The sequence below is a fragment of the Elephas maximus genome, chromosome 7 (assembly GCF_024166365.1).
Source record: "Elephas maximus indicus isolate mEleMax1 chromosome 7, mEleMax1 primary haplotype, whole genome shotgun sequence".
Lineage (NCBI taxonomy): Eukaryota > Metazoa > Chordata > Mammalia > Proboscidea > Elephantidae > Elephas > Elephas maximus.
In genome coordinates this window covers 98,655,256-98,669,709 of record NC_064825.1, presented here as the reverse complement: position 1 = coordinate 98,669,709, position 14,454 = coordinate 98,655,256, and the positions used below count along the sequence as shown (strand labels likewise).

The 14,454-nt window shown below is 43.7% G+C and overlaps 1 protein-coding gene across 3 annotated transcripts in view; it reads right to left on the bottom strand.

Annotated features, from left to right (window-relative positions):
* TTC17 (tetratricopeptide repeat domain 17) overlaps window positions 1–11,582 on the bottom strand; it is a 124,005-nt gene extending 112,423 nt beyond the window's left edge. For all 3 annotated transcript variants that reach the window (XR_007518241.1, XM_049890918.1, XM_049890921.1), the window contains exon 1: window positions 11,384–11,582. Coding sequence is in view for 2 of the 3 variants with exons in the window: in XM_049890918.1 (XP_049746875.1) it covers window positions 11,384–11,542 (159 nt within the window). In the remaining variant the exon portion in view is untranslated. The remainder of the gene's footprint in view (window positions 1–11,383) is intronic.
* Between the last annotated feature and the right edge of the window lie 2,872 nt (window positions 11,583–14,454).

The following is a 14,454-nucleotide window of genomic DNA, read 5'->3' as shown; positions in this document are numbered from 1 at the left end:
ATTGTGCTCCATATGGTTTTCAAAGGGTGATTTTTCAGAAGTAAACTGTCAGGCTTTTCTTCCAAGGTGTCTCTAGGTGGACTTGAACCTCCAACCTTTTGGTTAGCAGCCGAATGTGTTAACCATTTGCACCACCCAAGAACTCCATGAAACCACAAGGGTCCTCAAAAGTAGAAGAAGGAGGTCGAAGAGTGATACGACTATGAAAGAATGGTCAGAGAGAAGCAATGGTGCTGGCTTTGAAGATGCAATGAAAGGAGGTCACAAGCCAAGGAATGTGGGCAGTCCCTAGAAACTGGGAAAGGCAAGGACACGAATTCTTCCCCAGTCTCCAGAAAGGATCACAGCCTGGCTGACATCTTGATTTTGGCCTAGTGAGACCCAGGTCAGACTTCTAGTCTAGAGAACTGTAAGATAAGAAATTTGTGTTGTTTTGAGTCTCTAAGTTTGTGGTAACTTTTTACAACAGCAACAGAAAAGTAATACAAGCACCTACTAGGTATCACTTCACTATGAGTTGGAATCGACTTGACGGCAAACAACAACTAGGTACCAGACATAATGTCAGGCATTATGGTGATGAATAAAACAGGTATGAGCTTGGAAATTTTTAGTAAAATGGGTTAATAAAGTATTTGGAAAGTGACACTAAAATCCGTGCCAAGGATGGAACGTAAGTATCTGTATCATGGAGTAGTCAGGTCAGGGTGAACTCGGAGGCCAGGGAAACGCTCTGCTGTGTCACGCCAGAGTTCTTTCGCCGTCGTTAGTTGCTTTAGAGTAGGTTTCGACTCATGGTGACCCCGTATGTGCAGGGTGGAGCTGCTCCATAGGGTTTTCAAGGCTATGGCCTTTTGGAAACAGATTGCCAGGCCTGTCTTCGAGGTGCCTCTGGTGGGTTTCCATCCCCAACCTTCTGGCCAGTAGTTGAGTGCTTAACTGTTTGCACCACCCAGGGAGCCAGTCAAAGTTCCTTTGGATTTTTTTATTTCCACAGCTATTTTTATCTTGTTGTTACCATACGCACAATATTCTATCATATTTTTCTACATCGTTAACTAGAAGCAGAACTCTTCAAATTATATTTTAAAGTATCTAAAGTAGGGTTATTATTTTGTAACTATAAAAAGGAATCCCAATTAAAAGTAATTTCTCAGGTTGTCTTCATAATTACCTGAGGAATATGTCCCTTGTTCTGGTTAGTGTTAAGTATTTTGATTTGCTTGCAGGTAAATATCCCTATAATGAGAAAAACTTCAGAAACTAGCCACTAACTGCCTTAGCATCAACATTATTTCAGTCTTCTCAAAGCAATCTGGACTTGGATTTTCCTACAAGCAATACTAGTGTTCAGGTCTATTAGGCAGTTAATGCTTCTCAGTGCAAATGAATAAATTCTGTTTTATCAAGCCCTTGTGCGTTTGGTTAATATGCATCCTCAGAGACTGACTAATCCCAGGTAAAATGATATAATCAATTTATTCAATATGAACAGCAAAGACTTTCCGTATATCCATGGAGAGCTCATGAACCTCATGAAGCCTAGTCAATGACCACATCTTTTGGAGTTCACTCCTCTCTTAAATTAACATACATGCTTTGACTGCAAACGTAAGCACGGTTCTAGATAATGTGGACTACAGGGCTGAGTGAATTGGCTTGTCACCTTCAAAGTAAATGCACTGTCTCTGCTCCAGACTGCTAAAACGACGGTAGTCCTTCAGTGTGCTGTATGACGTGTGAGTGGTACTACAAATACAAACAATCGTTTGCACACACATATACACTTATTCTCTCACTTATTCAATATGTGCTGAGTGTGCACCATCTGTCAGGCACCGTTTTAGGCACTGGGGCTAGTTCCCTGGATGAAACAAAGTTGCTGCCTTCATGGAGCTTGTGTTCAGTGGACAGACAGGCAGGTCTCATATGGAAAGATATATCGTAATACAGGGTCAGGAATAATAAATGTTATGGAGAAAAATAAAACAGCATAAGAAGATCATTGTTGTTAGCTGCTGTGGAGTCACCTCCAACTCATGGTGACTTCATGTTTGCAGAGTAGAACTGCTCCACAGAGCTCTCAAGGCTGTAACCTTTCGGAAGCAGGCTGCCAGGCCTGTCTTCTGACGTGCCTCTGGATGGGTTTGAACCACCAACCTTTCGGCTACTAGTTGAGCGCTTAACCATTTGTGCCACTCAGGGACTCCTTATAAAAAGCTAGTCAGATGGAGAGAGATGCTGTTTTAGATAGAGTGATCAGAAGAGAAGAGGTGACATTTGAACAGAGAACTGAAAGAAGAGAAGGAATGAGTCATGATGGCATCTGCAGAAGAGTGCTCCAGGGAGAGGGAGGAGCAAGTACAAGGTCCAAAGGCAGGAACGTGCTTGGTGCTTTAAAGAACATCCAGAAGGCCAGTATGGCTACAGCACAGGGCACAAGAAGGAAAGTGGTATTTGAGGCTTAGAGGTAGCCAAGGTCAGGTCATGGTTATTGCAGGACCTTGCAGGCCATGGTAAGAACTCTAGACTTTACTCCTAAGTATGATGGGATACCACTGAAGGTGTTCTGATGTTGTTCCTTTTCCCCCATGGGGGTGACATGACTAGGCTTATGTTTTTTATAAGATCACTCTGGTTGCTCTAGGGAGCACAGACTCTTTGGGGCAAGAGTGGAAACAGGGAGACTAGTTAGAAGGCAACTACACAAGTTCAGGAGAGACAGCAGCAGGCACAGGAGTAGAAGTGGAAAGACGACTGGATTCAGGATACATTTTACAAGTAATGCCGATGGGTTATTGATAGACTAGATATGGGATGTGAGAGAAAGAGAAAGGTCAAGAAGGAGTCTAAGATTTTGAACATGAGAATTTGTTGAGTAAGGGAAGAACAGGCTTGGTGGGGTGGGAAATCAAGAGTTGAGTTTAGGACAGAGTGTATCTGAGATGTCAAGTAGGTACTGAAGATGAATCTGGAGGTCAGGACTGCAGATACGATTTGGAAGTCCTCAGAATACAGGTAATACTTTTTGCCACGAGACTGCATAAGATCATCTGGTGAGCACAGAAGAAGCACAATATTTAAGGCTCATGAAGAGAAACAGAATTCAGCACAGGACAATGAGACGTCACGGCCAGGGATTCCGAAGTAAAACCATGAGCGTGTGCCCTGGAAGCCATGTTAAGAAATGAGTTCAATAGGAATGAGGACAAATGCTAGATTGCTCAGAGGTTAAGATGATGGAACTGAGCCCTAGCTATCTCAGCAAGACTTGGGGGCAATGAAAGACTGATTGGAGTAGGTTTAAAATAGGTAGAGAAGGAAGAGACTCATTGAGTACAAGTAGATCTTTAGAGGAGTCTGGCTACAAAAGAGCCACACACACAGAAGAGCTGTCCCTGTCTTTGCTTTTGCCATTACAAGGTACAGCTGAGACACAGGTACAGCTTACACCCTGCTCTCAACATTTTGGAGTGCAAAGCTATTCTAATTTTTGACCTGACGTGCTGGTGAAAGCCCTCTCATTCTTCACAGGCAGAGCGCCTTCCGTTCACTTCACCAGTGCTACTTCCAAACTACAACTGCTGAATCCCACAGCTGATTCTAACCCCTCTTCAACAGTGCAGCCGCCATTCCTCATCTACATCGCCTCTGCCTTTTCCAATTCTTTTTTCTGCTTTTCTTGTTTATCTTTTTTTTCTTGTCTCTTGTTGCTACTCCATATTTTTTAACGTCTGAGCAATAGGGTTGACCTTTCAGATACAACAGCAGCGACAAAAAAGGATGATTTCCCTTGCTACCGACTAGTAGATAGGCACGAGTAGTCACTGGAACACGGCTCTTTTCACTGTGCGCACCTTCTCTGGGGGCCTAAACATCTTCCAGAAGTCTGAGGCTTCCTTCCTGCGAGTCTCTAGATAACTGCTACGTTACTAAATATTATAATGCTTTGTGGGGCTTACAATAACTTTACCCAAAGAATTTGGTCTTTGTCCTTGTTTCCTGAGAGAAAACCTCTAAAACTGTGGAATCTCCCCATAATATAAGTGTCTCTGAGGAGGGCTCCAGAGCACATAGCCTACCAGGTTACACTAATAAAGTGATTCCTGGGTGGGGGCTGGTCAGACCAGAAGGACCTACCGCATGATAACAGCCTCATGATCGCTTCGTGATACTGATGAACCTCAGGGGAGAGGTGCTGGAGTTGAAATTATGTAAGGAGACCTCTAATAAGAGCTCTGGACATGGAAATTCTATGTGCATCCTGGTTGGTGACAGACACTGATCCTGTGGTAGAGTAGCATGTCCCTTTTTGGGACATGGAAGCCCTGCATTGGAAACCCTCCAAACCTCACGCTATGTGTTTCTTCATGTGCATCCTTTTTGCCACAATAAAAGTGTAATCTTAAGTATAGAGCTTTCCATTAGTTCTCTAAGCTGTTTAGATGAATCATCAAACCCATGGGAGTAGTCGAACCAGGAGGTTGGAACCGAGGGGGACTGGGGACTCTTGAGCTTATGGTTGGTATCCTGAGGGGGCAGAGGAAACCCCCAAATCTGTGGCCAGCAAGTCAGAAGTGAGGGCATCAAGTGGACTTCAGGCTTGTGGCTGGCATCTGAAGACTTGGGCCAACTTGGCAGTCTGGAGGACAGTGTCCTTTAACTCGTGAGATCTGATCCTGATCCAGCTCCTAGTGGTTAGGGTCAGAGGAAGAATTGCTGCACGTGCAGCTAGTGCCAGAAGAGCAATGGCACAGAAGTGGAACAAAGGGGAACAGAACTGATAATGAACTGGGATTTTGATTTTTCCATACAGGCTTCGATGAGACAATGGTAAATTCTTAGAAGGTAGGAACCACTTCTCGTACTTCCTTATATCATCCATTCAACAGATATGCAGCCCATGTTTTTAAGCAGTGTGAGGGATGCTGGAGTTGCAGACAAGAAAATGGAGACAGGTGATCACTTCACAGAGCAAGTAGTAGTCCATTAGGGCATTTACATGAGTAAACAGATACAACATGGTGTGATAAATGCTTTGATAAGGAAATACAGGGTGCTATTTTTTTTACGAAAGCACATAGGAAGAACAATTACTCAAATTTGGGCATCACAGATGCTTCCCTGAGGAAGTGATGTTTAAAGGGTCAAGAGTATGAGTTAGCCAGACTGAGCATGGGGGGAAAACAACATGTGCAAAGGCTCAGAGGCAAGTGAGAACATAGCATACATGGGAATGCTGACAAAAGTTAGTTATGGCTAAGTATGCATATGTATAAATTCTGCGGTGAGGGTGTGGCACATATGGATGACCAGAGATTAGGCCAGAGAGGATGAAGGCCCAGATCAGAATACACGTTAAAAATTTTTGACCATATCCTGGGATATGCACCAAGCTATCAAAGATAATTTTTCCCTGGGCAGTAGGAGTAGGCAGAGGTGGGGGGGGGTTTCACTTATTACTTTTAATATGATCATTAATATTAGACTTTTATTTTCATAATGTCATGTAGCACTTCTGTGATCTGAATTTTTTTGTTTAAATAAAAAAATAGGTTTTAGAAGATTGCTCCAGTTGCATTATGGAGAATGGACTGGAAATAGGAAAAGACCAGAGGCAGGGAGACAGCTAGAAAGCCATGGCAATAATTAGGTGGCCAGAATTAGAATAATGGTAGTGACTATGGAAAGAAGTGCAGATGTGAGATAAACTTAGGAAGTAAAATCGAGAGATCTTGGTAAAGAGTGAGGGAGCAAGAAATTAAAGATGACAACTAGATTCCTGACATGGGCCATGGGCAGATGGGTGGATGATAAACGGTGGTGTTTCATTAAATTAGGGAAAACAGGGCATGGCACAGGTTTAGGGGTAAAAATAATGAGTTTACTAAGCCTGAAGTACCCAGGGGAAAGTCACATGGAATTAAAAGTTCAATATGGAAGTCTAGAATCTAGAACTCTAGAGCAAGAAATCTGAGTTACAGAAAAATGTTGATGCTGTCAGCATATGGTCTTGAGACAGGATGAGTTTGCCCAGATGAGTAAAAAGAGAAGAACAAAAGGCTAGAATAGAAGCTGGAGGAATGCTAGCAAATAAAACTAAATTTCTCAGCATGATCTGTGGTTCACCTGCATCATACTCTCCTGAGGAGTTTGATAAAAACGTAGACTCCTTGGCTCTACCACAAACAGGCTGTATGAGATACTCTGGGTGCCCTGGGGATCTGTGCTTTAAACAAGCACCCAGATTATGTTGTGTGAACTACCAACCCAGAGGATGAGTAGAGGGAGAAAAGCCATAAAAAAAGATTAAGAAGGTGCTGTGCTCTGTTCGCCCCTAGAGAAAAATGAAAACCTTGTGTTATACTAGCTGACAGAACATACCCATTGAAGCACACTATGTTGGTGAAAAGGGAGCAGTCACTATTTGTTCAATAAATAACTAGAAAATTTAAAGTTATAATTTACCTCTTATTACTGCTCTACAGTCTAAAAATGTACCTGGGTAATTTAAAAGAAAAAAAAATATATAATAAGGGTCAGTATCTGAAATGGATTGAATGAGAATCGCTTCTGAAGCCAAGGGCTCGGATAAATTGCAAAGGTTTTAGCAAGTTAGTGAATAACCACATGACTTCTCAGGTCTAAGTAAATCCCTGATGCATATAAACAGAGAAACAATGCTCTGCAATGAAAAGATGATTTCAGTTTTGAGAAACACTGAAATAAAGCCATTAGCTTCACAGTAGCATATGGATGCTCTTTCCTAGATGAACCAGATTACTGAACATCAGACCAAAATTAAACCACTTCTTCATCTATCCGCTATTAAAGACTAAGAGATGAAAGATTTAGCCTTTTGCCCAGCTAAATCTGAAAGCTCTAGCTGCTTTCCTTACGTGATTAAAAACAACAACCAAACCCACTGCCTTTGAGTCGATTCTGACTCATAGCGACCCGACAGGACAGAGTAGAACTGCCCTAAACAGGGTTTCCAAGGAGTGCCCGGTGGATTCGAACTGTGGATTCGAACTGCCGACCTTTTGACCTTTTGGTTAGCAGCCGTAGCTCTTAACCACCAGGGTTTCCTCCTTTGGTAATACAATCACTTATCAAACAATTCTTTGTCAAGGTCACTAGGCTTTAGAGCATTGGCTTTGTCAGAAATATCATCTGTTGACAAATTAAAAGGATCTGTTCTCCTGAGACATGGTCTGACACAAGTGAAAGTCATTTAAGCAACTCCCCATGGTTAATTCACGATTATTCAGGAACCTCTCCAAATCTAAAAAAAAAAAAAAATCTAAAGTTATCACAAAATCTGGGCTTCCGACCGGTTTGTTCCGGTTTGAAACCCTGCTGAGAATTTGCATTTCTAACAAGAAGAGTTCCCAGGCTATACTAATGCTGCTGGTTAGGGACCAAATTTTAGTTGAGCAGCGGGTCTCAAAATTTATCATACATAAGAACCACGCGGGCACCTAAGAACAACACCATTGATAATTCTTAACCATGCTGAGGGTAGGTTTTGGTCACTACTGCATCTCTAAGGCCTAAAACGGTGCATTCAGAAGCCCACTCCTCAAGTCCATGGACCCCAAGTTAAGGATCCTTACTTAAATAAAGCGAGAGGGTCTTATTAGTTTCCAGATACAAGTATACTAGGATGGCAGAACTATGCCAAAATCAAATTCCCTGACCAGAAGGGAAAGGAACTTAGTGGCTAGAGTATTTCTTTTCACATCCCAGCCCAAGGATTCCCTGGACAATGTTCCAGAGAGCTCTGCGGCACTCAGTAAACATGGAGCCTAAAAACTGGGGAAGATATGCTTCCTAGCTAAGGCAAGGATTGTGGGAAGCAGTGGCAATTCCCTGAGTTGCCATGTCTTGTACTGGATACCCGCTGCTGCCAGAAGCAGTCCCAGTTTTGGTTATAAGGAGGCAGCCTGGAAGAATATACACTTCCCTTGCTCTGACTAAGGCCCCAGTTCAACCCATCTAGGGATGTGGGGCTTCTAATTAGTATGAGTCTGAATTGACTCTACAGTAGTGGGTGTTAACAAGGAGCCTAGGGGTACAGTGGTTAGTGCCCTGCTGCTAAATGAAAGGTCTGTGGTTCAAACTCACCAGCCGCTTCTTGGGAGAAAGATGTGGCAGTCTGCTTCTGTAAAGATCACAGCTTTGAAAACCCAATGGGGCAGTTCTACTCCGTCCTATAGGGTCGCTATTAGTTGGAATGAACTCAATGCACACAACAATAACAACAATGCATGCTAACAAGTTTGTGTTTGTAACTTGGGTGACTATCTTTATTATGTCCTAAACCTTGAAAGTTAAAAATCAAATGAATGTTCTCTTCTCCTGGGAAAGACTCCTTAGTGTACTCAAAGCTTTAAAATGATGGGAAATGTCCCTATTTAATCCGAATTTTGGGCAATTTAGATATTTAACTCATAAGCATTTCTCCACGTTTACTGTGAAAAATAATCTAATTTCAAGCGGTATTTGCCATTAATTTTCTATGAACTACTATTTGGGTTTGCCCTTACCTTTCCCTGACTAAAACAAAACACTTGCCAAGTTAATTCCAACTCATGGCGATCCCATGTGTGTCACAGTAGAACTGTGTTCCATAGGGTTTTCAAGCTGTGACCTTTTGGAAGTAGATCCCCAGGTCTTTCTTCAGCGGCGCCTCTGGGAGGGTTCAGACTGCTAGCCTTTCTTTAGTTTAATAGGTGAGGGTTTAACCATTTGTCACCAAGGGACTCCCCGATATTAGGTTACTTTAAAACTGAAATTATACTCTCTTCTCACCCAGGCACTGTAACCAATAAGAAGTAGCAAGCAATTTTGTGTCAGTCACCACACAATATATATACTAAGCTTTTAAATAATGTTTCTGAATGAACAAATCTGCACCATACCCAAGTCCGTGCAAACATGAGATCTTTCAACCCTTTAATAAGTATATTCAAATGTGATAATTAATAACAATTTAAACTGAGAGGCTGGATTCTGCTTGCTCTCAAATTATTGCCAGGGAGGGCGGCATGGGTAAAGCACACTCCACCATCTACAGAACTGAGAAGCTGACCATGGTGTCTAACTCCCTTACTTCATTTATATGTGCTGCTTTTTCCTTAGATTAAGTCCAACTTCCCCTCCCTAAACTCTTATTGTTACATTGTGGACATTAAATTTGCTTCTTCTGGTATAAAATTTTGCGGCTGCCTGAACACAGTAAATGTTATACAGCAACATTTTGGAAAATTCACAGAAAAGGATCTTTAAAGAAGGCATGTAGTAAAGAAACCTTACTTTCTTAACTTTAAGGCTAACTGAGCCAGAATCAACTTGACAGCACACAAAAACAACGCACAGTTGGGGTGACTTGGGAGAGATCCAGATTTGTCAGATTTCCCCCCTTTTCTGATGCAAGTTACCAGTAACCCCACCTTTTCCCACTAATACATACATATCCAATGTACAAAAATAAGGGATTTGTTAAAAACGAAACAAAATCAGGCTCTTCTTTCCCATTTCAATGTTCATCACATAAGTAATACATTTTCACCAGCTTTCACTTTTCAAATGGTCCACTTTCTACCTGGACTGGCAGGACACCAAAATGGGAATGAGAAGTCAATGTCACAGAGTATAAATAGCTGTGGCCAAAAACAATACTGCAGAAGAGCCAATAAGAAAAGGGCTCCCCAAACTGCAGTAAGAGTGACTTAATTCGACGTCTCACTTCATGAGGGCATTAGGGAAAACCACCATCAGGAAACAAGAGAAGGGTGGAGTACAGCAACCAAGTCTCACATAAGATTTCCAATCTCATTTTAAAAGGGGAACTTGCAGGGTTTCCTGGGGCTTCTGAAATACACACACACACACACACACACACACACACACACACACACACTTTAAATCTCAGCTGGTATGACCATGAAAAGAAAACTTTTTCTGATGCAAGTCCAATACAGAAAAAATGCTACCCAATAGGAAGATGATCTTTTCTCAGATATACTCAAAACCACTCATGAACACCAAGACTGATTTTTAAATTATATTTGTTTAACTCATGATAACCAAAACAAAAAACAAAAAAACCAAATCCACTGCCGTCGAGTAGATTCCGACTCCCAGTGACCCTATAGGACAGCGTAGAACGGCCCCATCTAGTTTCCAAGGAGCGCCTGGTGGATTCGAACTGCCGACGTCCTGGTTAGCAGCTGTAGCACTTAACCACTACACCACCAGGGTTTCCTTAACTCATTATACTTGAACTAAAATTTACCATCGCATGGCAAACCTAAATCTGAACCACATACAAAGTAAACCCTGCCTAAATCTGAACCATATACAAAGTCAACCTTGCAGTGTGTTCTATCATCATTCTTCAGACACAACCCAAAGGACCAGCGATTTCACAGAATAATAAAACACTTGAGATTAGTGGCCTAAGGTGCACAGGGCACAAACTTCACTTTCTAAACGTTTGCTGGGTATTTCCGGATTGCTCTCCTGTGCAGAAGTCATTAAGTTTACCAAGAGTCTGCAACATATCATATACACACATGTATTCTTTAAGTATCAGCAGTATTCACAACGCAGGCAATCAGCAAGTTATATACGAAGTCTCTCCTCTGAGGAATCAGTTCAGGCGTAAATGAATCCAGAAAATCGCATATCCTCGGCGCGGGGCTGGGTCACAGGAACTAAGTAAAAAACAGTGCAAAGTACACTGGGACAAGGGCAGTCACAGCAGAAAGATGCAGCAACCCCACTAGCGGCTCCTTCAGAAGGAGAGTGTGTGTGTATGTATTTGTGTTCACCAACGAGCCCCTGTAGACCTGGGTAACGGTACAAGCTAAAACCACCATAGCCGCAAACGAATTCCAGCACGCGGAAAAGGAGAATGGAGGGGGAGTAAGCATTAAACGGTCCACTGCCTGCAAGTGCCAAAGCTGTCACCTCCCTGGGACCCGCACACATTCCGCCGCTGCCACCTGCTTTCTACTTCCTCTGGGAGGGCTGGTGACGCGTGGGCCCAAGAGGAACCAGTGGCAGGGAAAATGAATCTGTGGTTTCTAAAACCCGAACACAGGAAATGCCTCGAGGGTTCGTTTCCCGCCCCCCCCCCCACACACCCTCGAGACTCTCCCCACGCGGCGCGCGGCCCCAGGGGTGGGACGCGGGGGTTTCCAGGCGACGGCCAGGTAACTGAGGAGGGGGCGGCGCCGGGTCGAACAGCCGGGGCCGCGGGAAGGTAGGCTGGGGGCGGGACCGCAAGGATACAAATAGCCAGGGGCTAAGCCGCGCCAGAGAATCCCCCGGGGCGAGGGCAGGAGCGGGCGGAGAGGGACGCCCTGGCCGATACCTGCTGCTGGATCTTCCCGTCCTCTGTGACGACCCAATGCGTGGTGGCGAAGGCCCCTCGAGCCGCCACACTCAGCAAGGCGTAAAGGCTGAGGAGCCAGCCTGGGCCGGAGCAAGGTGGCAGCTCGCACCGGCCGCGGACCCCTACTGCTGCCGCCATCTTGCCCCCCCGCCCCGGCCGGTCACACCGGAAGCGGAAGCGGACCCCCGCCGTCCGCCATCTTGGGGAGGTCGGCGGTGGAGGAGGAGGAGCCGAGAGCGTGGTGTCTGGTGACGACACGGTTTTTCAGCTTCAGTGTGGGCGGCTCGCTCCAGCTGGCTTCAGGGTTGGAGGCCACTTTTCTGTTAACTTTTCCTGCGGGAGCAATGATGATCTCGGAGCGTGGGAACCGGAGAGATAAAAGTAATGTCCTAGGTATTTTTAAATAAGTGTTTTTTTAAAGTTTGTTTTTACTTCTGGTTGTGTCAAGTAGTTGGGAAATAAAAGGTGTGCTTTTGAACCACTTTTTTTTTTAAGGGAAGAGATCGTTTATCTTTAATACTGAAATCTTGGAGCAGTGGAAGTTTCAGAACAGGGAGGGTTGTGAGTCTAGGGGTGCGCTGTCCAATAGAAATATAATGTGAGCCACGTATGTAATTAAAAAAACAAAACAAAAACTCTGGTAACATTTTATTTAACTCATTATATATACAAAATATTATCAGTTTAATATGAACTATAAAATTAACAAGCAATTTTATTAAAAATTTTTTTCGTACTAAGTCTTCAAAATCAGGTATGTATTTTATACTTATACCCCAACCCCAAACCCCAAACCCAGTGCCGTCGAGTCCATTCCAACTCAGAGCAACCCTATAGGACAAAGTACAGCTGCCCCATAGAGTTTCCAAGGAGCGCCTGGCGGATTCGAACTGCCAACCCTTTGGTTAGCAGCCATAGCACCTAACCACTAGGCTACCAGGGTTTCCTTATACAGCTCGTCCAAATTCGGACTGGCCGGATAAAATTTGCAGGGGTTTAATAGCCACATGTGGGAAGGGGCTGCTATCCTGGATGGCACAGGTCTAGGCTGAAGGTCTAGGTTTGGACAGCAGCATCGTATTGCCCTGGAGGTAACTCAAACCAAACTCACCCGGTCGCTGTCGAGTTGATTCTGTCTCATAGCGACCCTAAAGGACAGAGTAGAACTGCCCCATAGGGTTTCTAAGGCTGTAATCTACAGGAGCCTAAAAAAAAAAAGCCTACTGTCCCTTTTTTCTCTCCCAGAGGGGCTGGTAGGCCGAAGCGCTCACCTACTGGTGACACGGTAGTTAAGCAGGTGAGCGCTTAACTACCGTGTCACCAGGGCTCCGTGGGAGCTTAAAATATCCCCAAATGATTGATATATACACAAACGTTTGAGAATCACTTCTCTAGTGAACCAAGGGCAGGCCAAGGGCTGCCTTCTAGTTTGTCATTTTAGGTGTTTCAGGGCTGCCTTCTAGCTTTAGAACCCTGGTGGCGCAGTGGATAAACGCTTGGCCACTAACCAAAAGGTCAGCAGTTGGAATCCGCCAGCCGCTCCTCGGAAACCTTATAGAACGGTTCTACTCTGTCCTACAGGGTTGCTATGAGTTGGAATCGACTCGACGGCACTGGGTTTGGTTTTTTGGGTTTACTTCCCTACACGGGTGTTGCTGGAAAACAAAAATAATTGGCAAGTCTTTACACATCATATGAAGCTATGGAAACAGCGACCACAGCATTAGTCTTTTATTCCTTTTGCGAGGAGCTTTTCTTAAGAGGATTGAAGTAACATTCATTCATGAATGTCTTAGTTTCCTAGTGCCGTCAAAACAAAATGCCACAAACTGGGTGGCTTTAAAGAACAGAAATTAGTTTTTTCTCACAATCCGGAGACTAGAAGTCCAAATTGAGGTCTTGGCTGTGTCAGTTCCTCCTGGGGGCTTTGAGAGACTAACTGATGCCTCCCTTCTATTTTCTGGTGGCTGCTGGCAGTCCTTGGCGTTCCTTTGCTGCATCTGCCATACCGTACCATGTAGATGCATCTTTTTTGTAATAACACTACTCAGAAGGGATTAGGCTTTGGCCTCACTCTACCCTAGCATGACTTCGTTAATTGATAACATTTGCAAGGAAAAACCCTATTTCCTGAACAAAGTCACATTCACCAGTGCAGGGGTCAGGACTTCAGTGTATCTTTTGAGGGGGCACAATTCAATCCGTAACTATTACAAATGTAAGGCTTGTCTGCTTTTTGCCTGGTACCCTGCTAGTCACTGGGTATGGAACTCTTACCATACTCTGATCATGGAGCAGTGTGCAGTCTAGTGGGACATTGACAGATTAACAAAATATGGGACAGCGGGAGTATATAGCGGCACACATGTACAGAGAGCAACCAACCAAGTGAAAAAGACTTGGGAACAAAGGTGCCAGTTCAGGCAGCATAAGCAGTAAAAGTATGAGAAGTTGAATTTGGTAGCTGATTGTAAGGGTTTCCTGTATATCACATCAAGGAGTTTAAACATAGACAATAGGAAATATTTCAGAGTTTTGAAAAACAGAAGTGACAAGTGATTGAGTCCCTTTATTCTCCCCAACTTAGGTGCAAAGTCAGTTTTCTTCCCTGCTTATAAAGTTGCTAAATAGTGACCATATCCTCATCTAACATTTGTTGGGTGTTTAATACGTACTGGGTCCTGTACATGCACAGTTCCTATTAATCTTCACAAACTCATTAGGCTTCGGTTAGTTAAGTAACTTGGCCAAGATCATACCGCTGAGTGGCAGAATTAAGGCATGAATGCAGAAGTAGCCCAGATTCAAGGTGAATGGAAATCTTGATAGGAGAAACATTTGTGAGCAGGAATGAAAGGAATTATTGGCAGCCTACTAAAAACATATGGTTAATTCCTTAAGAGCAATTTTGAATTTGATGGAAGGTGAGAAGGTGGGTAGGGAAGGAAGCTGTTTATGGTACGAGCAGCTACACACGTGTATCTCCCTAACATCTATATACAAAGCAAAGAGGATTTTCAAAGGAGAGGCAGAAGATATTAACATACAAT